The sequence below is a fragment of the Mangifera indica genome, chromosome 19 (assembly GCF_011075055.1).
Source record: "Mangifera indica cultivar Alphonso chromosome 19, CATAS_Mindica_2.1, whole genome shotgun sequence".
Lineage (NCBI taxonomy): Eukaryota > Viridiplantae > Streptophyta > Magnoliopsida > Sapindales > Anacardiaceae > Mangifera > Mangifera indica.
The window spans coordinates 10,520,251-10,547,442 of record NC_058155.1 but is presented as its reverse complement, the minus strand read 5'-3'; the positions used below and the strand labels follow the sequence as shown (position 1 = coordinate 10,547,442).

The window sequence follows — 27,192 nt, the reverse complement described above, 5'->3', positions numbered from 1 at the left end:
GTCATGGGATGGTACTTTTATTTCAATCATTACTAGATTTATGATAAATCATATTTCAATTTTTATCTAACCTCAGGTTGATTTCGTATTAAAAATTTTTTTGATTTATAACCTAATTTTAAATTTATTTTGGATTGATTTAACATAATTTGAATGGTAAGTATTTTTATTAATTTTAATTTATTCATTAAATTATTTTAATCTAATATCAACGGAACACAACAATTTAACTCTGTTTTTATTTAAAAATTATCTCTAAAAATTACATACTAAAACCTTTTAGAACATGTCATACACTCTACTAATTGTATAACATTTTCATTACCATCGAAAAATGAGATAATTTTTTAAATAAGTATAATTACAATAATACGTAGATAAAACTAAATATAATAAGTAAATATTTCAGTTGTTGATACTTGTCCGTCAATATTTTATTTAATACATCTCGAACAAATTCTATAATAGTAATACTTTTTTAAATATTCAGATTAATTCTAGTGCTCTCGAAATATTATGTATTTAATCTAAACACAATCCGATTTAGTTTTAAGTCATTTTGAATTGATCTGAATTAAATTATAAAACAAACTCAACTCTAACCCAAATTTTTTGTCTCATATCATGTTGAATTAACAGATCGTGTTAAAAATTGTCAGTTTTATAAATATATAAATAATTAAATATTAAATAATAGAGGAAAAAAAGACACAAAAAATGAATTTATAAAGTGTAAAAATCACATCACCCTTCATATATGAATACTCTGTAAGTATAATATTGATCAGTCTGGTGGGATGCTGCTTTCTGGTTCAATTGTTTAGGTATTGTGTTATATCATGCGTGGTCTAAATTATGACAAGAATTTTAGAGTCAGTTGGCATTTGAAATACTGCGCCTCATCGTGACTTTTTCGAAAATGGCTTTAAGGCACAATCTTAGAAATCGATCTGGTGGCGCCCCTTGTATCATGAACCAACCATCATGATCAAATCACTGCACTGTAACAGCCGTTGTTCCGCGTGAATATGTTGGCAAATGGCAGCATCTTATTCACATGTATCGCATCATCAGCTGTCGCGTTTTTGTAAAATGCGTGCATCTCGCACCTTCTTTAAGAAATGTCTTCGTCCCTTGGTCGACTATTTAAAAAGCCAGCAGATGTCTTTATTTTTATTTCTATTATTTAAGAAATATTCAAGGTTAAGAGCTTAATTACTCTTTAATCACAGTTCTTAATTTTTTTAATTAATTGAAAATTGTATTACATTGCAAATGAAGCTGCCTACCTTCTTAATTGATGGTGTTTTCGGATACTTCCCTGGGAAAAAATAGGAAGTTTCTCAAATTAGGAGTATGTCAGACCACCTAGTCAGCAGGTCCACCAAAGGAAAAAGAAAAATTAATGGGAGCAGTGGGGCACTGCTAAGAAATGGATTGGTATAAGCTCAAAAAGGGAAGAAGTATTGGCACACTGAATAGGGGAAAATGGATAAGAAGCAAGTCAAAAGGAAAAGAGAGAGAAAGCAAAGTCATAATTTTAGAACTTAATCTCCGGATTTGGGGACCACGATGGGGAAGGATCTGACACCGCAGATGCCCGATTAATATATCTAGTTCAAGTTAAGTCTATTACCATAATAACCTCCAACAACAGATGGCTCAAGTGATAAAATAGTGGACTTTCAAGATAAAAGAACTTGGGATTTAAGTCCCCCCCCCACAACTTGTAAATAAAAATTGCTGGATTGTGGTTTTATTGAGTGTTAGTGTTTTGATGTGGTTGGTTGTTTGAAAAATGTGGCCTGGCAGAACCAGTGTATTAGTAGCACTGAAGCTGGATATGGTGGGGCTAGTTAGTAAAAACTTGTATTAATCCTCTTCTCATATTATTTATGTATTAAATATATTTAAAAGAATTTTGAATCTACAACATATTAGATATTTATTTACATCTTTCCCATATTAGATGTGAACTATATCTCATATTTTACGTTTACCCTATTTTTGAATTTTTAGTTAAACTTAAAGTATATAATTATCCATTCTATTTTTAATTATTTAAAAAAATGCATTACGATTTAAAAAAAAAAAGAACTAATAACATTTCTTTCTTAATTCACAACCTTATTTTTACATTTCCCTCTCTTATAACCTGTACAAAAATTTACTTTGATATGAAGTTTGAAATCTAAACTGATTAATTTAATTATTTTTTAATTAGCTAGTACGTTATTTATTATATAAAAAATTTTGATTATGTATTATGTTATATTATATTTAATAGTTAATTAAATATTTTATATTAAATTCTTATATTAATTTTCAATAAGAGATTTGAGAAAAAGGTATTAAAATTATCATGATATTATCATATTTTATAAACATATTATTAATAATATGTCGTATTATATATATATATATATATATATATATATATTATACATGTTTTATATTTTTTCATATATAAATTTAAAAAAAAAATTATAATCATATTTTTTATTATTTATCCTATTATAACTTTATAATTCACATATATATATATATAATATATATATATATATATATATATATATATATATTTTTTTTTTTTTTTTTCTGTTTCCTATTACATAACTAGGATTGCGGGAATGAGAGGCAGCAAAACAGGCACGCATCAGAGTAATGTAGAGGACATTTACTGGACACAGATGGGACCGACACCATAAAAAACATGTCGAGGACTGTTTGTTTAGTCCCGGATGTCTTTGCCTTGGCCCGAAAGATGGTACGTGTTCCCTGGATCTTATTTAAATGATTTGCCCTAATTCTTACATGCATCATGAATCCTATAAACATAGCCTCTTTGTCAAATAATTGATGTGATGTTGTACAATGATGTATACATCATCCGAAAATCTTTATCTAACGAAGTGCTAAGCCTTTGATTGATCATTAAAAAAATAAAAAAAAGTACAGAATTCTTCAGAGAGATAGAGGTCTGATATTATCACCTTTGCCAATTAAACATTTTCTTAAAAAAAATGTTTAATTTGGATAATAATTTATTATCAAAATAAAAAATTATCTTAAAGATAAATTATTTAAAAGATTATTAATATATAATGATTATCATATTTAATAAAATTTGATAGATAAAAATATTATGTTTGATTAAAGATAAGAAAAGATTACTAGTAAATTATTTTACTTAAATGTTTTTTAATATAATTATTTTTAAATATTTTTTATATTATTTATTATATTAATTAAAAATAAATTTATTTTGTCTTAAAAAATTAATAAATATTAATATAAGTATAATAAAATTAAAATTATCTTGCTAATTTTTAAATACCTAAAATGAAGATGATAATCAGATTATCACTTATATTATTTGTCATATCAATATTAATAATAAAAATTATTCTAATATTTTATTATTAATAAATTAAATAAAAAATAAAAAATAAATTATCAAGGAAACTTTAAAAAACTGAAACTAAACGGTAAGGTTATCTACCCGACTCAAACAAGAATCAAACCAAGAGATTTAAAAAATCAAAAGAGGCAGCTCGTAAGTGTTCCCACCACGTGCCAAGTTTTGTACTGGCCAAAAAGCAAACAAGGTGCACGAGGGATGAAAGCGGTCAAAACAGAGACTGGTCCATGCTCAGCTGGCAATTTACCAAAGGCAGGATATAAATAGGCCCACAGCACGGGGGTTTCATTTCTATTATGTTACTTTTAATTATAACAATAAAATTATTTACATAAATAATAATATAATATTTTATAATTAAATATTAATTTATTTTTAATTTTTAATTATCTAATAATTATTTATACATAATATGGTATATATATATCTATATTCTAATTATACATATATCTTCTTTCTTGCAGTATTTCTATAGAAAAAAAAAAAAGACTCGGCTTTTATGTTAGGTCCAAGTCTAGCCTGCGTGCGCTACAATATTCCAATTCTTTTAATTTATAGATGTTATAGGAAAAGCCAAATTCCAAAAAGCACGAGAAGTCATGCTGCCTTTGTTGAATACTGCAATCTCTTTCCTCAAATTTTATATCAGTGACTGCTGAAGAACTTGAATGATTTCTGCATAAACCGTAATACTAGTGTCACGGGTAAAATTTCCAATTTGTTTGTGCAACATCTTTGATATTGTCTTTACAATAATAAGTTTTATATGTGTTCATATTATAATTCATAGTTATTTATTTTAAACTTAGACTCATTAAAAAACAATTTTAATTTTTAACTAATTTATGTAAAAATGGCCTAATCCTTTCAATATGCCCCGGTTGAGTATGTGTAGTGACTAGAACACTCTTACGAGATAACAATACACGTACACAGAAACAAACTGTAAAAACACCCATCAATCATGTCCGACCAAACTGCTATCACGCACTAGCCGTGACACCCCATTGGATTGGAAGAATGCAGTCAAGCTCCTATTTGCTTGTTAACTTCTCATGACCAGTCAAAAATTTCAATTGAAATTAGGAAAGAGTGAGGACATCCTTTCAAGTGTAATTATTGCCCTGGTAATTCCCGTTCCGTCTTTTTGACTACTGACCCAGGTAAGGTTTCGTCTTTTCAGTCTCTAGATTATCTCTTCGCATTATCTAAGGGACCAGAGCTCCTAGAAATTTGAGAGACTACTTTTTCTTAGATTTTCCCTCAAAACAATTTTTCAATTGCATAAAAAACCGGACACAACGGTGACTAACGATGACACTGCACGTGTGGTGCACAATTGCCTAGACTCGAATCACTGGCTATAGCCAGTAACTCTTGGTAATATTGCTTTTCTTCTTTCCCAGAAGAAGACCAGCGAAGAGACTGCAGAAGTTGATAGCTTGTCTTTCTGTTCTCTCTTCTTCTGTCAATCACTTGGTATGGTTCTCTGTCTTCCCATTATTGACGGTCTTGTCTTTTGGTTTTCGTAATTTAATTTCTTGTTACGGGTTGGGATGTGGTGGCAGATGGGTACTTGTTAGTTGTTACTGTTGATGCGTGAGTGAAATTTTGCTTTTTGGTTCTATACGCCTTATTGCCTGATCTGGGGTTGATGATTTCAGCCTTTTTTGAGCTTGAACAAGAAGATAATCAAGTATAGCTTTGATATTTGAGAGATTACGTCTCTATCATTTCTTTGTTGACGATGACGATGAATAATGTTACACTTTTGACCGAGAAATAGATCACATAAAGAGCCAAAAGCAATGAATGGAGAAAAGATGTCTCCTTTGATAAGCATTGTTGTTTCCTGTTGTCAATGAAAGATAAAGAAAGAAAACTCTTCCCATCTCCTTTTTCTTCTCACTTTTCCTTTCCCACGGCTTCTTGTTCAGTATATGTCTCTTGCTTCTTTCAAAATCAATCAAGACGTCTTCATTGAAAACTTTCTCCTTTATCACCTTGCTACAGTTAAAATGCCTATGTATGAGTCAACTAAGTTTGATTGGAGTGGTGGTGGCGGTGGGCAAGTCCTAGATCTAGAAACAGCCGTGAAAGATGGCATTTTAGGTGGTGACGTCAGTGGTCCAGTTTATACTGGTGTTGCAGACAAAATGGATCTGAAGATAATGATACAAGAGCTTGAATCAATTGATGTGCCATCCGTGTTTATCTGTCCAATTTCATTAGCCCCAATGCAAGAACCGGTGACTCTGTGTACCGGCCAGACTTATGAGAGATCCAACATTTTGAAATGGTTCTCCCTCGGCCGTTTCACTTGCCCTACTACGATGCAAGAACTCTGGGACAATTCTGTCACTCCTAACAACACCCTTCAGCAACTCATTTTTTCCTGGTTCTCCATCAAATATGCTGCCATGAAGAAGAAATCAGAGGATGTGCATGGAAGATCTATTGAGATTTTGGAGACTTTAAAGAAAGTTAAAGGTCAAGCTAGAGTTCAAGCTCTTAAAGAGCTTAGGAAGCTTGTAAGTATTCATTCTACTGCTAAAAAGGCTGTTGTTGGTAATAATGGTGTTGGTTTGATTTCTTTTTTGTTGGGTCCTTTCACTACTCATGCTGTTGGGTCAGAGGCAATTGGGATTCTGGTCAAGCTGGACCTTGATCTGGAAACAAAGAAGAATTTGATGCAGCCAGCAAAGATTTCGTTAATGGTGGATATGCTAAATGAAGGAACCATTGAGACAAAGATTAATTGCACGAAGTTAATCGAAATTTTAATGGAAGCCGGTTTAGGGTCTGAGAAGGTGTCTAGCTGTAGTCTTTTGGTTGGTTTGTTGAGATTAGTGAAGGATAAGAGGCACCAAAACGGGGTATTGGCTGGACTGGGCTTGCTCAAGACAATTTGTTCTCATGAGGCTGTGAAATATTCGCTTGTCAGCATCGGAGCAGTTCCTCAGTTAGTCGAGATACTACCTAGTTTGAGTAATGGGTGTCTGGAGTTAGCACTTCACATACTCGAGGCCGTGTCGACAGTTGCTAAGGGAAGATTGGCTTTGAAAGATTGTCCCTGTACAATACCAAATGTTGTGAAGTTGTTGATGAGGGTTTCTGAAAGTTGTACTCAGTTTGCCTTGTCGATATTATGGGCAGTGTGCAAGCTTGCACCAGATGAATGTGCTCCACTTGCTGTGGATGCAGGTTTGGCGGCCAAGCTACTTCTGGTAATGCAGAGTGGCTGCAGTCCTGAATTGAAGCAGCAGTCAGCAGAGCTCTTGAAATTATGTAGTCTAAATTACTCGGCTTCTATATTCCTTTCAAAGTGTAAGCTTACTAGATCTTTACAGTGAAGCAAATTGGCAAAATGTTGATAGACTAAATATTAATGATGAGTCATAGCTAGATCAAGCTTAGGTCAAGTGATAAGTAAACAGCCTGACATTTTTCCAAAGCTTTACAATAATCCCTGAACAAGGTTGTGATGGTTGCAGACTTGTATCGATCCACAAGAGAATGGTGTAAGTAGGTCTCCATTGAGTGGAATAGAGGCTTTTGCTAGAAAATGCAGGAAAGGGTATTCCTCTGAGCACTTGTTTTCATTTGTATATGAAGTCAAAATTCACTGGGTTGCCTGTAATATTGATCTAAAAAATTTCAGTGTAAATTTTTTAGATCTTCTGGTTTCTGGATGTAAAAATTTTGTATAATGAACTCCCTTCTGTAATTTTTGCAAGATATGATTAACATCTGGTGTGAAAATTTTCAAGTCTGACAATGGTGCTTGGTGATATCTCTTGGTAGCATCAATGAGGAAATGAGTGAGATTTGAGAGTGCCGAATGCAGCGATTTCCCAAATTGCTGAGCATCTGTAATAGTTCCAATACTCAAAGAGCAACAGTAACTTGGCAACATGGATCAACTCTAACTGTTCTATTCTAAGTGTCCTTAAAGTAAAGCCATACTTTAATAAATACAGATGTGGACAAGACAAGCCTCAGTCTGCTATTTGAAGGGCCCTGGTGTTCACTTTTGTTGGCACGAATGTGCTCATAAATGCATGCCCTAGCCACACAAAAGAAAGCATGCATGGGGGAGAAAAAGAAGTTTGAAATTTGGTCTTCACTAATTAGTACGAAATTTGATAAAACTATATTTGACACCTTTTAGAAAAGTATATTTTCACACTATTGGTTAATATAATACAGTAGTTTTGATATTAAAATAATATAATTATCACACATTTTTTTATTTTTGTGTCCTCTTCATTCTTCACTTTTCTTATTTTTGCCATAAAAGGAAACTTGTAGGAGTCCGGCAAATTTTGATCCATTTGATACTTGTATAAGCAACAAAATGTCTCATAGATCGAAGTCATTGAAGTGGAGAGAAGATTGAAAGGGAGATGTGAGTTATAAGTCAAAAATGAATCGACAAAAATTAAATAAAAAAAGGTTACTAAGATATTTAAAGAACAATTCAAAAGTGAAAAGCCATTAAAGTTATAAAAAAATTGATTTAAAAAAAAGATAATAAAATAGCAATGAGAGAGTAGCCATTGATAATGAACAAAAATATAATTTTACCATTGATTTTTTTTTATTTTTTTTAGTTTTTATAATTATTAAAATAAAAATTATATGGTTTTTTGTTTGAAAAACAAATTATTATTTAATCTTCTTAAGTGTAATTATTTTAAATAGAAAAAAGAAAAAATAAAGTCATAATATATTACTTTATTCTTAAGTCCTACCCCCGCCTTATCGTCTGGCAATTAATAATAATTTATAATAAATTCAGGTACTTGTGCATCTTATTACTATAAATATTAGACGATCCAGATCTACCATGTAGCTCTAGTTCAAACACCTTGAATTCAAAATCCTTTTACGTGTCACTATTTAATAGGGTATGATTTGAATGATCACCTTAGTCGAAAACTACATGATTTCATCAACCAACAGTAGCAACCATTTTAAACTCGAAGCTTTTCACCGGTAACTTTCCGGCCCCTGAAGAATCCAAACGAGAAAAAAAAAAAAATGTCATGGCTAGCGCGATCTCTTGCAAATTCTCTCCGTCTTGATGACGAAGAAAACAACGGCATACCTAACACAGACCGCTCACCCGCCAATCATGATCAAATTGCAGCAAAAGATGAACAAACTCAGACTCGATCATTATCAGAGTTGGAAGAAGATGAGGACGCACATTCGCGTGGAGTTAAAGAAGACTTGACGGAATTCAAACAAACCCTAACTCGCCAATTCTGGGGGGTCGCTTCATTTCTCGCTCCGGCTCCAACGCAAGATCATCTGGTAGATTACAACTGTAATTTGGACGAATCAGAGCCTTCGGATCTATTCGACGAGGAAGATCCCGAAGATTCAAGGATCGGAGATAGGTTTAGAAGCGGGGTGTCGGAGATATCGAAGATGGCTTCGAATTATTTTTCGTTTGGATCTGAGAACAATGAGGAGCAAAATAGGGAGAACAATGTAGAGGAGGAGAGGAGGAGGAGGAAGGGGAAGAAGAAGAAGAAGAATTGAGTGCGGTTGGGATTACCGATGAAGTGTTGGCTTTTGCGAAGAATATTGCTCATCATCCAGAAACTTGGTTGGATTTTCCTTTAGACGAGGAAGAATACTTGGACGGTACGTTCAAAATCACCCCTTCTCCTTAAAAATTTTCTTTTCTTTTCTTATCAATTGATTTAGACTAATTCTAAATGTCTTATATTATATCATCATATTGTTACGAGTCTGATATATCTTTTGCTTCTGTTGTAAATCCATTTTACAGCAGTTTGCTTTTATGGCAAGTATCTGATAATGTATTTTGCTTCTCCATTGTGTTGCCATCTAGCAAATGCTTTACGATATCAATTCTATCTTGTGGGTTAAAGTTCCAATAGCTTAAATTGTCGTGTTTGTTACTGATAGTTTTACCCAGTGGCCCTAATTATATGCTTTCTGTCCTACAACTGATAAAGGAATGTGATCAGTTCTAGTTTCCTTTTTCTCGTAAGAGATGGCTTCCAAGCTTAAAAGATGAGAAGATATGTTTGTATCTGAAAATGAATATGCGTGGGCTAGTTATATAAAAGAAATGTGTGGATCATGATGAATACTTTTTATGGAACCAGTTTAAATGGTTGTTCTCTTGTAGAATACCTATTGATAGTGAAAAAATTATAAAATTGTTAATCTGTTGAAGTTCCTTGTCAAAAGTGCAGAGCAGCTTCATTATATAAAAAGGAGATTGTGCAGGCGGATGCAAGTGTCATTGTCTCGGTTGTCTATTGATGATTTACAATAGGTCATAATTTTCTGTTTGCAAACAATGTACATAATACTGTCTTACTTTTGTGGTTGGATTTATGATTTCATATGGTTCAATTGTTACTTGTTAAATTCCTGAAGGCAGTAGGACGCTTGACACTGTAACATCTACAACCTCCACATCCATCAATAGCCAGTTCCTAGAGGACATTTATAAAAGATATACCATCTTCTACTTTCTCCTTCTGTAAAATATCGAGAATGAACATCTTTTTTTCTTAGTCTTTCTAGTCTTGGCAGCTCCAATTTATTCAATTTCTTCTTAACAAGTTCCTCCTTTCTTATAATGCTTCATATGACATGTACCACTAATTTTTGTTTTTTTTCAGATTTTGACATGTCTGATGCCCAAAAGGACCATGCTTTTGTTATCCAACATCTTGCTCCTAGATTAGCTGCTCTGAGAATTGAACTTTGCCCTTGTCATATGAGTGAGAATTACTTTTGGAAAGTTTATTTTGTTCTGCTGCATTCAAGGCTTAACAAACATGATGCAGAGGTTTTGTCTACACGCCAGGCAAGTTGAAAAGTTTGTTACTAGTCCAAAGCTACATTTATACTGGCAGGATAGACTTATGCATCGAAAAAATAATAATAATAAGTAAATAAAGCAAATTGAAAGCAACTGTGTGCAAGAAGGATGGTTAATCAGGTGTTACAATTCTTAAATCTACTGTTTGCAGGTAGTGGAAGCCAGAACAATGTGGATGCAGGAGCTCCAAAAGCAAACAAAGCCAGAAACTGACTGGTTTGGAAGAAGTACTTCCTATACAAAAGACGGCAGAAATGTACTGCAGCAAGACCTTGTTCCTACTTCATCTAACTGGGCACCTTGCGATATCTTGTCACCACAGACATATGCTTCTGAACCAAGCACTAAAACAATAATAACAGATTATGAGACTGAGAAGCACCCCATAGAAAGTACTGAGATTCATTTTGTCGATAAATCAATCATAGCAGAAAAACCAATCACTCTGGATAAGAATCTGTCAGTTGGTCCGTCTTCTAAAATTCAGATTCCTAATTATGAAGATGATGATGAGGATGACTGGCCAGAGGAGGACTCAGATTTAGGTGGATACAATGATAGTGCAATTTGTGTAGGGAATGAAGATGACATTTCATTCAGTGATCTTGAGGATGAGGGGTGTCTGCCCATAAAACCGAAGATTGTATAAAGCGCTGTGGAACTTTAAGAATGCATACCCATATGGTAAAGCTTCTGCTGGGCGTAAGCTTTGCTGATTGAGGTGAAAATGGAGTGGCACCAGGCAACTTGCCAAACTTCCAGCTCTCTGGTTAAACATTTATAGTCCCCTTGCGAGGTCTTTGTACATATGGATGATCAAATCAAGTGTTAATAGATTGAGTGTGCGGATTGTGCGAAGATTATGCTTTAAACATTTCTAGTGATTCATGGAGGGGCAACTAAACAAAAAAAAAAAAAAAAAAACTGTGTAATGTGAGATTTTTCGATTTTTTCCATTACATGAGCGACATCTTGAAGAAGTATAAATGACCACAGAGGTATAGAAACAATTAAAGCAATTTTCTCTCTATGAGGCTGATGTTTTATTTTATTTTAGAGTAAATCACATTTTCCTTTTCAGTTTGGGCCAAACACATTTTTTCATTAATAAATTACGATTTTCCATTTAAAATCAAAATTACGTTTAAAAAATCTATTGTAAGAAGAGTAAAATATCATTTTAATTTATAAAATTAAAAAAAAATTACACCTTAAGACTTTAAATATGATTTGCATTCCAATAATCCTAGTTGTTATTTTGACTAAAATCTCCTCATTATTATTGTTGATTGAGTCACATTATAGAGAAAAGTTGAAGATAATGAGAGATTGAAACAATGGGTGAATATTAATATCGAGCATGATACAACCATTACAGATTAAGATCTAGCGTGATACAATATTGTGTCTTTCATAAATGTCAAAATTGAATTATTGAAGAGGTAAATATATCAACATAGAAGAGAGGTGTAACAAAAATTAAGCGTAAACAAAGAAGAAATAACCAATAAAGAGAAGAGAAGAGAAGAGACTAAAGATAGTGACATTGACATTAATAATAGATGTTGGAAGTTGAATCAATGTCGGAGATGATCATCAGAAGTAAAATAATTGTTAGGGTTTGATGGGCTCCATGAAAGAAAAAATTGAGGTTAAAGAAAAGGGTTATGTGAATTTGATATTCAAAATTTTTTATTAATTTGATGTTTTGAAAAAAGTTTTAAAAAAATGAAATAGTACAAGAAAATACGGTAATAATGCAGACGGATTCTTTTCCATTCTTTTTTCCAAATGATTTATACAGTTAAGAGTGGAAAAATATTTTTAGAACAAATCAATATTTTCATTTTTGGAATGTGAATAGCCTTACTTGTGGAAGATTATGCAATATCACCTGTTGGCGGCCATGTGATAAACGTGTTGGTCCTACCAATTCATTAAATAGAAATAACTAATACGAAAATTGCTAACTAGTGGGAGATATCAAATAATATATCAAGTTTTTACTTCTTAATTTTAAAAATTTTATTTATTTATTCATAAACTATTAAAGTTTACAAAACTTTAACCTATAAAAATTTTATCTCATTTTCTCTTCTTAAATTTTAAAAACTAACAATTTTCTCCTAAGTCAAGTTTTAAAAAAATCACATTTCTTCTCTAGGATTTAGTTTCGATATTTGATGTCATCATTAGCCATTTCTCTCTCCCAATAGTTCCTCTTCTTTTATGGTTTGCCTACCCTAAACCCCAACCCCTCTGACCTTGTGCAATATCATCTGGGAAGATAAATCGTCTTATTAAACGATAAAAACAAAATCGATTATCTATCTCATCTTCTAAGATGACATCATACAATATCAGAATGGTTGAGGTTTAGGATAAGCAAACCGTTGGAGAAAGGTGAACCGTCAGTAGAAAGAGATGACAAATGAGGGATAAGAGAGAGTAACTAAATGTTAAATTAAATCCTAAATAGGAAATGTGATTTTTTAAAACTTTTTTATGGAAGAAAATATTAATTTTTTAAATTTAGTGAAAAAAAGAAAATAAAATTTTAGTTTATTTTTAATATTATATATAAAATAATAATTTTATTTTTAAAATTAATAGATTTAATTATTTATTGATAAAAAATAAAATTTAATTTAATAAGAAGTAAAAATATGGAATCCAGGGTACTTTGAACGGGGATAAGTCCTTGGCTTTTAAATCATAGTTAAAAGTGATTGATTATTCCTCCAATTAGCTACAGTGAATTAGAAAGAGCCCCCTAATTAAGCTTTCTTACATTCTGACTTGACTTCTTTTATCTCTAAAAAATGGGAAATTTTCCATGGTCTAGCCTTTTTCTGCAAATCAATGTCATTCATTGCGTTGGGGTCTATGGACGTAAATGTAACGGAATCTCCTCAACTTGGTAATTCCCTTTTCTTCTGCAACACAATTAAACAGCTTGAAGACTTAAAGGTTCGTCCTTTCCCTTCGTTTACTGGTTTCTCTCCATTTCTTTCATAAAATCATAAGAAACTTATCCATTCTATTCATCGTTTTCAATGACTCTGACCCAGAAAGAAATTAGGAGAAAAAAGATGTCCTAGATTTCTCGATCGTAAAAATAATTTCTGTCGTACTTTGTACCTATTTCTTCCGTATAGTTTTGATTTTTCGTTTCAACTCCCTGGAGTTTCAGTTCTTTTGGCTCTGGGGTTCTATGGATCTTGAATTGGTGACGAAGGCGTTGACTTTCTCTCAGAGGAGAAAGAAATGGCTTATTTGGTTAGCTCTTTTTGGTGTCTCCAGTTATGGGGCTTACAAGGTTTATAATTTGCCTTCTGTGGTGAAGAAGAGGAACAGTTTGATCAAACTTTTCCGAGCATTTGTTTCTTTGGTTGAATTGGCTGGGGATTCTGCTGAGATGATGAGTGTTGTCTCTAAAGATTTGAAGGAGTTCCTGCAATCTGACTCTGATCAAATTCCAAATAGTTTAAAGCAACTTGCTAAGATTGCAAAATCGGGGGAGTTTTCCCAGTCTGTAATGAGGGTTTCTCAGGCCTTGACTGTGGGGATTTTGCGAGGGTATAAGATAACATCAACTGATGATGAATCAAGTCCTGGGTCGGTAAATTCAAGCTTTAGTGATAGGGTAATGGACAGGGTTTTTTCTACTGCTGGCACTGGTTTTGTTTCGATAGTAGTTGGTAGTTTTGCGAGGAACTTAGTTTTAGGGTTCTACTCTCCAGTTGAATCGATGAATGGATTGAGCTTAAATGATCGAGCTGGTGTCATTCGCTGTGGAGAGGGTTCATCAGGTGTACCAGGATGGTTAAATGTGGTTTGCAATGAAAAGTGTAAAGAACTTGTAGCTGATTGCATACAGAAGTTTGTCAGCACAGCTGTTGCAGTTTATCTTGAAAGACAATTATATTAATTATTTTGAGTGATACCAATCCTAAAATCACAAACAATGTGAGAGACATGTTGGTTTCTGTTTGTAATGGTGCTGTGGAAACACTTGTGAAAACCTCTCACCAGGTTTTGACAAGTTCAACAGGAAATTTAAACTCAGGTTCTAGTTCTATGTGTTCAATTATTGATCAAACAGATGGTCCTAGTGAATTTAAAGATAATTCTTTTGATCAAGAAGCAGCTTTGAAACAAATGAAAGGGAGAAGCTCATTTAATGGGATTCAAAGTAATGGATGGATTGACAAGGTGTCATCTACTTTGGCCGTGCCCAGCAATAGGAAGTTTGTGCTCGATGTGACTGGGAGGGTGACATTTGAGACTATAAGATCTATTGTAGAGTACCTATCGTGGAAGCTATCAGATGGTTTGAAAAGAAGTCTTCATTTAGTTCATGATGAGGTTGTGGATAGGGGATTGGAAGTTATCAGATACGTTGGTGCAAAATCTTCTGTTATTGTGACAATATGTCTTGCTCTGTATTTACATATCCTGAGTGGCACTAGAGTTCTCATGCCTGCTTAAATTGGTATATTGATCTCACAAAGCATTTTTCATTGAGGAGACTTACTGAAGGAGACTTTCTTTTGTAGCTTCCACGGGAGATTTCTGCATTTATGTTCTCTCTCTAGATGGGGAATGTACAAACTGATGCTGTGGAGCTTCATTTTCATGGTTGATATTAGCTCCAGGAAATTATTAGCTTTCTCCTAATATAGCTGTATGAGTTGGTAGCATTTTATTTGTAGAACTTCCTTTTCCTTCATATAGAAGAAAAAATTCAAAATTTGACAGGGTAGTTAGATAACTTAGATTTGTTAAAGAAAATCATACTTATATTCTTAGTGACCTTAAAACAATAAACAGATGTGTGAGCTTGATTTTGGTTGGTGAGATCAATTGGTTTGTATCAATTTGTTGATTGCCATGAACAAAAACTATTTAAATTAGTTTTTTTTTTTTTTTTTTTTATGATAAAGTAAAAAAGTGGGCACTTGCTGTGAATTTTTGTACAGATGAATGATCATCATTTATGAGACGAAAATAACTTGCCCAAAGCTTGAGAAGTAACAGCAAGTAATGCTCATTAACCTTAAGGCTCCACTCCCTTGAAAATAAATTGGAGATTTCATGCATTAATGTAGGTAGAGTGCCTTAGGCACACACAAATACAAGTTATGGAAAAGAAAGAAAAACAAAACAGTTAGAGAGAGAGAACATCGGATAGTGATAGCTCTATTTATCTGTAGATACATACTGTTTGTTTTTCCCTACTGTTGTGCATATAAAGGCTTGGCTCAAATCTTTTCTTATATCACTGTTGTATGAATGCAGCTACTGCTTTTATTGTTGGTGCTGTTTTTTTGAGTGGCAGAGTTATTGATCTTGCTTCATTCGACCTTATATTATAGATAATTGTATGCAGTTACAATTATTTATGCTTATGCAGTCTTTGGCTGAATTTTGTAAATTTGTGCATGCAACTTGAGTTATAAATTGTTGCATGATATGTTCTCTAGCTATACATATTTGACAAATGTTTTTCAATACTATGCGGATAATCTCTCTGGTACTCATGAAATATTCCAGAAATTTATGATTTATGGTCATTAACTTCTTTAGTAATGATTAAGACCTTCAGTACTTGATAATTAGGGACAAATCAGATTGGTTTGGTGTGTGCAATTACAGTTTTTAACACTGACTTATTCATTCTGATGTTTGCTGCTTTTGTATAATATTTTGAGTTGCCTGGCTTGTTGTCCCCTATCGAACATGCCAAACTTCTAATAACTATTTTGTAAGTTATTTTCATTTACCTTGCTTACTACTACTCCGTAACCCTAGAAGGCTGGGAAAATCTAACTGTCCCAATGTTGTTCTGTGGTGGCCTAAAAGTAGTCCAAGGAGGCTTCAATTTTTGTGACAGCAATATGCATCTTCTGCAGTCCTGCCTGTTAAATGGTACTATTAGTGTTACAAACGGCATTTGAAATGTGTGGAACTTAGTTTGAGCCTTGGAGGATCACAGTCAGTGTAGAGAATTCAAACTGATGTTTTGAGTTTGATGGCTGTCTGTTTCTCTATGCTGAAAATTCAAGAGTGGTATACATGAGATACAGATTTTCATCTGCGATCATCATAAAACACTGATGCTGTTGACATCCAAAGGTGGGAACAACTTGATGATAGCTGAATGATCCAGTTCTAGTTTACGGTTTAGTGCTTATGCGCTCATCATATTGAGGTAAAGCAGTCTGCCATGACATTTTGGAGGCCCCCTTGAAAACTTGGATGATACCAGTGTGGGAGTGAGACTTGAATTGGGATTTTGAGAATAATAAAACCATATGTATATATTTTAAATATATAAATAATATACCGATAACGTTTTATCATATGATTAAATGAATTTAAATTAAAAATAAAATAATATTCAATTGTATATAATATATAATTTATATATCTATTTATATACTAAAAAATATGTGTTCATAAGATTACTCTTAACGGAAATGTGCTTTTATATGCTACCATTATCATTGGAATTCAAGAGTGTTTTTTTATTCGTTTGTTGTGTTTTGAATAATGAACAGCAGCAAAAGTGGCAGCCGGCAGGGCCTCACTCAGTGCACCCACGACCACCACCACGTGTCAGTGCCTTGCTGTGAAAAAAGCAAACAAAGTGGAGGAGGGAGGGGACATGGAATGGTCAAAACGGAAACTGGTCAATGCTTCGCTGGCACTTTGTGAAAGCCACGTTATGAGTGGGGAACCAGCCTCCGCTCCACACGAGCCTTCCAGTCCAGTTCCAATTCCATTCCAGTTCCAGTTCCATCTGCTTAATTAAATATATAATTGGTGTATAAAGTAAGAAAAAAAATCGGCTTTAACACAAAATTATTCAACCATGATTTTGAGAAAAGATGGAGGTACACGTCAGTTGGAAGCTTTTGATTATTGGGTTGGGTCCACGTGTCCCATCACTGTACTCTATTTCTTTATTGGAGCTAGGAAACGACAAGTCATACATATCCCATGAAAATTGCCCTTGGAAGTAATCATTCAAAGCTCTTGTTCCTTTTAGGAATATGGAATCTAAAACAAAGAAATTCTATTAGGACTCAAATTTTTATTAATAAGTTATTGTTGGTAGGAAAAGAAATTTATTAATACTAAACAATTCTTAATATTATTAGAATAAGAAATAAAAAAAATCTCAATTTTACTAGTACAAGCAATGTCAAAATAAGAACAAAATTAACTAAAACTAATAATCTTAATTTAAATAAAATCCTAAAACAATTAAACTTTCAATATTTAGAAAATCCAACACAAAAATAATGTGAAATCCTATATTTAGAAAATCTATTCTATATTAAATTTCTTCCTAAAATACAACTCCTGTCGAGTTTTTGCAATTGGCAAGTTGTTGTTAAAGTAGATAAAAAAGGCACCTATTACGTAAATCGAATTTGTTCGAATTAAAAAATAAACTTGATTTGAAGGATCTAAAATAAACTCGGTTCAAGCGAATTTAACCCTGAAATATTTTGATATGAATGAACTAAAATGATATTATTTTAATTAATACGTATCAAAATGATATTATTTTAATCATTTTACCATACTGTATTATCTAATCAAATTTGAGTTATGCTCTCCTCAAAATGAGTTAAACTTAAATAACTTTAAAATGATATTAACAAATTTAAATTCGATTTGACTTAAAGTCAACCGTAAATATCCTTTGTCATCAATCATAATTGGAGAATTGTCATCCATGTTTCATCCTCTTGATCCTTAATTTGAACGTGTTGTTGTTCTTGATAAATATACTTTTCTTTTTCAATCTTCTCTTTTAGGACAGCTTGTTTTTGCACAATTTTCTCTAATTGTATTTTCTTGTTCAAATGTTCAACATTTACGTATGTTTGTCTTCAATTTGATTTTCCCGTTTTCCAACTGCGGGTTCCACTTTATCATGATCTTGTGGAACTATTTTAATCGCTTGTCCTTTAATGCTTAAATCATTGACTACTTAAGGAATCGCTTTAATGATTATCCCAAATAATTTTTCCCCTTCCATTGATGTACCATTGGTTTCTTGATGAAGCTTTAATTTAGAAATCATACATGTGAGATTATGCAAGAACTCTTGATTTGAGTTTAGACTAGAAATTAAACAAAGTAAGCTTATCCTAAAATTAAAAAGTTATTTTTTTATGCAAGATAAAAAATACAAAGAAATATATTAAACTTATAAGTATAGAAATCGAAACTAATATTAAAGATTACATTGTTTTTTATTTGAGGTGAAACCCTTTACCTTCCCTCAAGATGCATAAGTGGTTGAAACTCATATTATATGTGATGTCGCATTTTATTTGATATGATAGTTTTTACCCTCCCTCAAGGTATATAGATGAGGTTGTTTTTTATTTGATACGAGACCCTTTATCCTTTCTCAAGGTGTATAAGCTTTGATACCATATAAAAATTAGACTTATAAGTATAAAAATTAAAACTCATATTATACAAAATTAATTAATTTGTATTAAGGGTTAATCTATCATATTTATATAACATTCACTTATATTATTTATATTTGATATGAAACTTTTTAGTCGTTAACACTGACTTAAAATTTTTGTAATAACTCTGTAGAGTATTATTTAAAATTTTGATTTACATTTTAAATCTTGTAGCACTCTTACAACATCAAGTATTGAAAGAGGTTGTGGAAGAAGAGGCGGTCGTGAAATGAGTCAAACATCCTTATTAAAACCTTATATAGGGAGGCCATCTGATCTACTTATATATTCTCATTGGGCAGTCATAAGAAAATTCAAATTCAGAGTGATTGAGTTGGTGAGTCACTCTTTAAACAACTCTTATCCAGTGATTTTAAAATCGGATTGGATTAACTTATTCAATTAGTTGAATTAGGAATAGGTATCAAGTTTAGTTCAATTAATATAAAAATGTGATTGGTTTATTAACTCGGTCAAACTTGATTAAAATAGGGTTTGATCAGATTTGATCAAAATTTAGAGTATTTTTTGAAATTTTAATTATTTTTTAGTAATTTAATTATTTTTTATTAGATTGGATAAATTTTTAAAGGTTTATAAAGAAAAATAAATTCAAAAAGAAAAAAAAGTATCTCATATCTATCAAAATATGTTCTATAAATAATAATTTACAGAATTATATTTTTTCCTGTATAATGAGATTGAAACTTTTTTAATTTTAATTGTTTTATTAAAATCAAATAAATAATTATTACTTCTTAAAAAAGATATATTTTAATCTCTATAAGTATAGTTATCTTAATTAATTTTATTTTTTATAAATTTTTAAGTAAAATTTATTTATTATAATTTAATAATAAATTAAATTAATCGATTCTTAATTGAATTGATCAAACCGATCAAAATATAAATTAATAAAATAATGAATTCGAGATTAGTAACCCAATTTTATAAACATTGCTATTATCTATAGCAGTCTTCCCGTTCACATGACATCTGTCAACAGAATTTCAATTCATATACGAAGATGACGACGTCGTTTAAGGATTGCGACCTGTAATTATTCCCATGCCAACATCAAACGTCATTTGACTACTGACACAGGTTGCGCCTTTGAGTCTCAAGGGGCCCTCAACTCCTAGATATGTGAAAACCCCCGCTATTTATTCAACCAAAATTAAAAAAAAAAAAACTTTAATTACTTTAAAAACCGATACAACGGTGACTAAAGAGTAAAGATAACTCTGCACGTGTGGCGCACATTTGTCTAGAAGTTTAATTACCGGCTATCGCCAGTCACTCCTCCTAATATCGTTTTAATATACCCAAATAAAAAATAAAACTTTTAAAAGATTAAAAAGAAAAAAAGGAAAAAATTCTGCAACCAAAGAGGACCAGTTGAGGAGACTGTGCAGAAGATAGAGAGCTCATTGGTTTCTTCTTTGCTGACTTCTGCTCTCCTCTCTCTGTCTACTGTAATAAGGTATGAATGATTCTCGGTGTTCCCATTTTTGTCTTTTATTTTTTCGTAATTTAAATTTCTGTGGTGGGTTATTGCTACTTGTTACTGTTGATGTGTGAGTGGATTTCATCTTTCACTTTTGATTGTTCTCTCTCCTTTTATTACCTGATCCGGGGTTGATGATTTCATCCTTTTTGAGCTTGTAGGGGAAGTGAATCAAGTTTGGCTTTGGTATTAGAGAAAATTACATCTTCATCATGTCTTTGTTGCTGTTGATGATGATTACTACGATGATGAACATTACTCTTTTGACCAGAGAAAGAGATCAGGTAAAGAGCCAAAAAGGAATGAATGGAGAAAAGATGTCCCCTTTGATAAGCATTGTTGTTTCCTATTGTCAATGAAAGATAAAGACACTCTTCCAATCCCCCTTTTTGTATCTTACTTTTCCTTTCCTACAACAGACTTCCTGTGTAGTGTAGTATAGTAGTAGATGTCTTTTGCTTGCTTCGAAATCTATTAACAACTAGTTGTTGAACACAACTTTCTCTGCTCTTCTACCCTGGTAGGGTATCTAAAGCCTGCCCATGTATCACCCAACCAAGCTTGACATTAATGGTGGTGGTGGCCAAGTACTAGATCTAGAAACAGCCGTGAAAGATGGCATTTTAGGCGGTGATACTTATGGTCCAGTTTGTGCTGGTGTTGCAGACAAACTGGATCTGAAGAAGATGATACAAGAGCTGGAATCAATTGATGTGCCATCTGTGTTTATTTGTCCAATTTCTTTAGACCCGATGCTCGAACCCGTGACTCTCTGCACCGGCCAGACCTATGAGAGATCCAACATTTTGAAATGGTTCTCTCTGGGTCATTACACTTGCCCTACTACAATGCAAGAGCTCTGGGACGATTCAGTCACTCCTAATAAGACTCTTCAGCAGCTTATTTACGCCTGGTTCTCCCGTAAATATGCTTCAATGAAGAAGAAATCGGAGGATGTTCAAGGACGTACTGTGGAGATTTTGGAAACTTTAAAGAAGGTTAAAGGCCAAGCTAGAGTTCAGGCTCTTAAAGAGCTTAGGCAGCTTGTGGCTGTTCATTCCACAGCAAAAAAGGCGGTTGTAGTTAATAATGGCGTTAGTTTGATTTCTCTTTTGTTGGGACCTTTCACTACTCATGCTGTTGGGTCAGAAGTAATTGGGATTCTGGTCAACTTGGATCTCGATGTGGAATCAAAGAAGAATCTGATGCCGCCAGCAAAGATATCCTTAATGGTGGATATGCTAAACGAGGGAACAATTGAAACAAAGGTTAATTGCACAAGGTTGATTGAAGTTTTAATGGAAGCCAATGATCATGGTTCTGAAAAAATGTCTAGCTTGAGTCTTTTGGTTGGTTTGTTGAGATTAGTGAAGGATAAGAGGCACCAAAATGGGGTTCTGGCGGGACTTGGCTTGCTCAAGACAATTTGTTCATATGATTCAGTTAGGAACTCACTTGTCAGCATTGGAGCAGTTCCTCTGTTGGTAGAGATATTGCCCAGTTTGAGTAACGAGTGTCTGGAGTTTGCCCTTTATGTATTAGAGGTTTTGTCAACGGTTCCTGAGGGAGGATTGGCTTTGAAAGATTGCCCTAATACAATACCAAATCTGGTCAAACTGTTAATGAGAGTTTCAGAGAATTGTACCCAGTTTGCCTTGTCAATTTTATGGACAGTTTGCAAGCTTGCACCAGATGAATGTGCTTCACTTGCTGTGGATGCAGGTTTGGCAGCTAAGCTACTTCTAGTAATACAGAGTGGTTGCAGTCCTGTATTGAAGCAGCGGTCTGCTGAGCTCTTGAAATTGTGTAGTTTAAATTACTCAGCTACTATATTCCTTTCAAAGTGTAAGCTTACAAAAACCATACAGTGAAAAAAGGGGCAAAATGTTGATTTGCACACGGCACTTCCTTTTTTAACGCACTTCATTCCCAATGGACGAAGGTGCTTCTGGGATTGAACAGAATTCCAAATTGAGCTCACTGGGGTTCTTAAGGTACCCTTTTCTACCTTGTGTATACTAAAGAAGTTCAATCTGACTGATGAGTTTACATGAAGAAGCATCATAAAGTGGATTTCTTCTGAGTTATTTCCATATTGTGAAACCATTAATCTGCAGTCTATATGCTGGCATTTTTGCCAACATTTGCCAATAATCCCTTAGCAAGGTTGTGAGTCAATCTTGCCATTGTTGCACAGGTGTTTCAATCAACAAGAACAGAGTGTAAAGTATGTCTGTGATGAATGCAATGGAGGTTGGACATGATGAAAAAGCAGTGAAGAGTACACCTAAGCATGTGCTTCATTCATAATGTAGTTAGTTCTCACTGGGTTGCCCTGTAATATTGATTGATCCCTAAATTTTCATCCTTTCTTTCAAGGGATTTTTGGGGTTCAAAGGGGTTTTTTTTTTAGTCTGCATTAGTGCTGAGTTTATAGATCTATTTGGACTTGATGTAAAACTTATGTACAATGAACATCTATTCCTCCTTTTTACATGAGATATGATAAACATCCAGTGAATTGCTCTCTCAAATCCTTCTTAGTCTGAAACTCATTAATTCATATAATCTGTTATATCAGAAGGGAATAAAGAAGGAAACTATGTTAGATTGAGAGACCTTTTGGAATGTGTTTTTCAAATAGCTCTCTCTATGGATATAGACTACTATCATAAGGGAATAAAGAAGGAAACTATTTTAGATTGAGAGATCTTTTGGAATGTGTTTTTCAAATAGACTACTGTGACTGAATTTCAGTATTCAGTTAGCCTTCTTTCAATAGTAGTGTCAATTCATACTCTTGACAATTTTTGAGCTCTGTAAAAGCTATCGGCATTTCCCTACATTATAAATCTGTAGATCATGCTACGCACTTCCTTCAGCTCGATTTCGTCCCTTCCAGTAGCTCTTCTCCCTAGAAAGGGCTTCTGAAAGCTACAGCCATAATGGCTTTGTGAAGTGTATAAGGTAGCCCTGGGAGATGTGCCTCGATGTTTGCGAGAGAAATGATGTGGTAGTATTGCCAAAATTTGTTGATGGTACTTGAACTTTATGGAACTTTTAGCTTGGGAATTCACCATTAGCAAGTCAGAAGTTTAATAACAAGTGTTGCTTCGCTTTCAGCAGCTTCCACTAAACTGACTGTTATTCATTTTCAATTTGGAAGCTCAGGTATCCTGTTGCACTTTTTTCTTAAAAGAGAAAAGAAGAAAAGATTTGGAGCTCGAGAATCCCCCAGCCACATCTCAGAAGTTTCTGATACTTGTTTTTTTTTATGTTCTTAGTGTTAGTTGTAGCAGTTAACAATCTGGGTCATCCTCAAGCACATGCATAGGATTTGCAATGGATATGGAACCTTATAAGAAAAGCTTTTGGGATCTTACAATCTTACTTGGTGAAGGAAGAATGGTGTTATTCAAATCCACTATTGGGCTATGCAGAGATTGTGATTGTGGAGTCTGAGTGGGAAACTCAAACTTTCCCACTGCGAGTACAAGGTGGTTGAATGATTCTTTTAAGATAAGGCTTTCTTTCAGTCTCTGTGCTCAGATAGAAATGCATGCTGCTACATCAAATAAATAAATTATTTGATAGGAACATTCTTGACTTGAGCCATGAGGAAGAAATTAACGGGGAACATCTATAATCATTCACCAATCATATGTCAAACTGTTTGTTAAATTCCCATTCATGACTTTGTAATTGAAGTAAGCGCAGCCATCAGCGAAGCAGAGTTGGTATTTGTTGTGATTTTCTCTTGAGAATTACTTCACATTTCACCAACTCCTGTATCTGATGATAAATCTCACAGCCGTGTTTGACACGACTGCCTGCCCCCTGTTCGGTCGGCCGATTCTTGGATATTTTCATTGCATAATTTCTTGTATGCTATTTATAATTGGGTCCGAACAATATTATGTGTATATATTTTTTAATTAATAATTATGTATATAGATTATATTTTATTATATGATTTGGTATATTATTTTATCTTCAACTCAAAATTATCAAATCATATGATAACATATCATTTATGTACCTAATTATATACTCAAAAATATGTGTATACAGTTTTATTAAATTGAACCTGTATGTATTTAAGATGATTTTCCATCTTTGTAATTTGTTATGGAAAATTAAGCAATTGACTACCATGGAAAATGTGTGCCCTAGAATAGTGATCCTAGAACAAGTCCTAAAATGTTTTGGGTAACTCTAAGTTGGTGTGTAATATAGTAGAGTTTATAATTTAGCTCTAAAGATATAAAATTAAGTAATTAAGCTGTTTTCATATAAAATTATTAACTCTAAAAATATAGTTATCTGGAGAAGATAAAATTGTCCCAAACACTAACAAAACCAGAGATATTCCTGATTTTAAAGAGACAAAGATAAGTTATTCACATTTGATTCGATGGCTAAAGGCAAACTGAAATCTAAAATCGTAATTCTAAAGACTTCCCCGAAGAAAAATAAAAATTTCTTCTATGTTAACCGTAATATGTAAAAATATCGATGTAATTCAGAATCATTCAATCTGAATAGTAAACACAAGTTAGATGATGGAACATAAAGCCCTCGGACGTCAAAAGTCATGACTAGACAGACTGGGGATCTTATATATCTGCTCATGTGTCATATTTTTGAAATCTTTTAGAGTTCTTTGGAATCTCCATAAACCACCCAATATTTGTATTATTGGTGTAGTCAACACAAACGTGTTATTATGGCACAACTTGTGCAAGGAGGCGACTCTCTACAGGACACTTAGATAACAAGCATAGGAAAAACAATTCCTCGGGCATGATTAAGATATGATTTGGCTGAAAATTTATCAAGATTCTGATTGCTTCTTTCAGTTGACTTGGGTTGACAAAATTACACATTTTTCCCTTCCTCACTTTCCCCACTGAATTCATTTCTTATTGGCAGACGTGGTTTACTATCTCTTCTTAATCAAACACACTCTTTCTAATTTTTTCAGGCCTTTTTCTATGCAGATTCGAAAGTCTTAATCAGTTCTGTGATTCATCAGACAAAAACAGCTGAGAATTTATGCAGAAGTTTTCCTTTTGATGAACTGAGACTTTCAATCAGCATCAGAAGGGTTCAATTTTGTACCTGGATAAAATAGAACTGCCAAATGATCTTAAACAAGAGACCGAGATCCCATCAATGGCACCAAATCCATGGACATGAAGCCATGAACATGCTTATAAAATATATAAAACAAAGAGACAAACATATATCTTTATTTTTTTACTGTCACCCACCAACAGACGGCAATCGAATACAATTATTTCATATATTTTGCTGAACAATTCATGGGTGAGTATGATCCTGCGTATAAATATAATCCAGATGAGCTTCGAGGGTCTTTCTCTTCAAGCATCCCTCTTTCCCAACTCCTTCACAGCTCTCTTCTCCATCCACGGCGTTCCCTGCAGCCTCTACCACCTACACAAATAACAAATTCAGATTTTTATTCATAGGTAAGTTGTTGAGTAGAATTATGATTAAAAAATATATATATATTGAATAGAGGATACGTACCTTAAGTTGAGTTGGGTCCGGACGGGCGGTGGCAGAATAGGATAGCATAAAGGTGAAAAGAAGGAGAGCTGTCAAAAGGGTGGTTAGCTTTGACATGTTTGGCTTCACCAGATTTCTTCTGTTTTTAGATATATGAATACAAGGTTGGCGTTGGAGAACCTTCATATATATAAATTATTTGTAGGGGTGTTAGGCAAGAGAGAATAGTGCCCACCGTATCATCCAGTGAGGTCGATAGCAGGTGAGCTTCGCTTTAATGCCATTTAATGCCAAATCTGTCTCCATAATGAATCTCGGGACAAAATTAGAATAATATTTAAATTTTAAATTAAAGTAAACATATATTTGTATTAGTAAAAGTCTAATCCACTAATATTCTAATAAAATAATTAATTAATTATCACTCATTTTATTTTATAAACGATTTTTTATTAAATTTATTTATTAATAAAAAAATTCTTTTTTAACTTTAATCATAATGACTAATAAAATTAAAACAAATAAATTAATAAAAAATAAAATAACATAATATATTTTATTATAAGAATTAGAAAATAAGTAAAGTTCATGATTATGTTATATATATGTACAAGTGTGACAACACAAGTTGCATTATATTGGTAGTTAAATTACCTTTTTAAAAAAACTAATTATATTTTCTCCCTTTTATTACAGAAACTACCTAATTAAGAAAGATTCTTCCTTAATTTATTACCAAATAAATATTTATATATTTTTTATTATAATATTTCTTTTAAATGGAAAATATAATACTATTAAATTAATATTTTTTTTATGTATTTGTCATTTATTGCAAACCCAAAATTAATAATTAGAATATCTGGTGTCATATTTATTACATTCCTATTTGTCATCCTCCATTTATTTCCTATTAATTTCAATTTATAAATTCATCCATGTCTACTAAGTAGTATATATATACAATTTAAACTGCCATCATACTACTACTACATATATAAATTCTTCAGTTATGTTACATTAACTTATTATAATTAATTTTCAAAAAATAGTTTGAATAACAAAAAATGAGACTTTAAATATAAAAAAATTTAAATTTAATTTTTTTTAACGATATATACAAATTAAATTATTAACTTACTTAATTTAATGATTATAAGATTGGTTACTAGAATTTGTCTTAAAGAAGAGTTTAAAGGTTGTATTTTATTACAGACCCTGGTGGAGGTGGCAAAGACGAGTCGTAGAGAAGGTGTTTGGAGTGGAAGGAACGAGATGGGAGATAAGATTTGGGAATTGAAAGAAGGGTTAGAAACTCGGAAAATTTTACTTAAAAAGTTAAAATTGAAAAACTTGA

The 27,192-nt window shown here is 32.7% G+C and overlaps 2 protein-coding genes and 2 pseudogenes across 2 annotated transcripts; all 4 read left to right on the top strand.

Annotated features, from left to right (window-relative positions):
* The first annotated feature begins 4,542 nt into the window (after window positions 1-4,542).
* On the top strand, window positions 4,543-7,168 carry LOC123203289 (U-box domain-containing protein 30-like). The gene has a single exon (XM_044619608.1). It carries the CDS (start codon window positions 5,362-5,364, stop codon window positions 6,772-6,774), a length of 1,413 nt encoding a protein of 470 aa, XP_044475543.1. The 5' UTR covers window positions 4,543-5,361; the 3' UTR covers window positions 6,775-7,168.
* A 1,106-nt stretch (window positions 7,169-8,274) lies between these two features.
* On the top strand, window positions 8,275-11,325 carry LOC123203288 (annotated as a pseudogene).
* A 1,906-nt stretch (window positions 11,326-13,231) lies between these two features.
* On the top strand, window positions 13,232-15,048 carry LOC123202609 (annotated as a pseudogene).
* A 5,016-nt stretch (window positions 15,049-20,064) lies between these two features.
* Window positions 20,065-22,837, top strand: LOC123203695 (U-box domain-containing protein 30-like). The gene is made up of 3 exons (XM_044620141.1): window positions 20,065-20,279; window positions 20,465-20,587; window positions 20,828-22,837. Exon 3 carries the CDS (start codon window positions 20,846-20,848, stop codon window positions 22,172-22,174), a length of 1,329 nt encoding a protein of 442 aa, XP_044476076.1. The 5' UTR covers window positions 20,065-20,279; window positions 20,465-20,587; window positions 20,828-20,845; the 3' UTR covers window positions 22,175-22,837.
* Window positions 22,838-27,192: the final 4,355 nt, after the last annotated feature.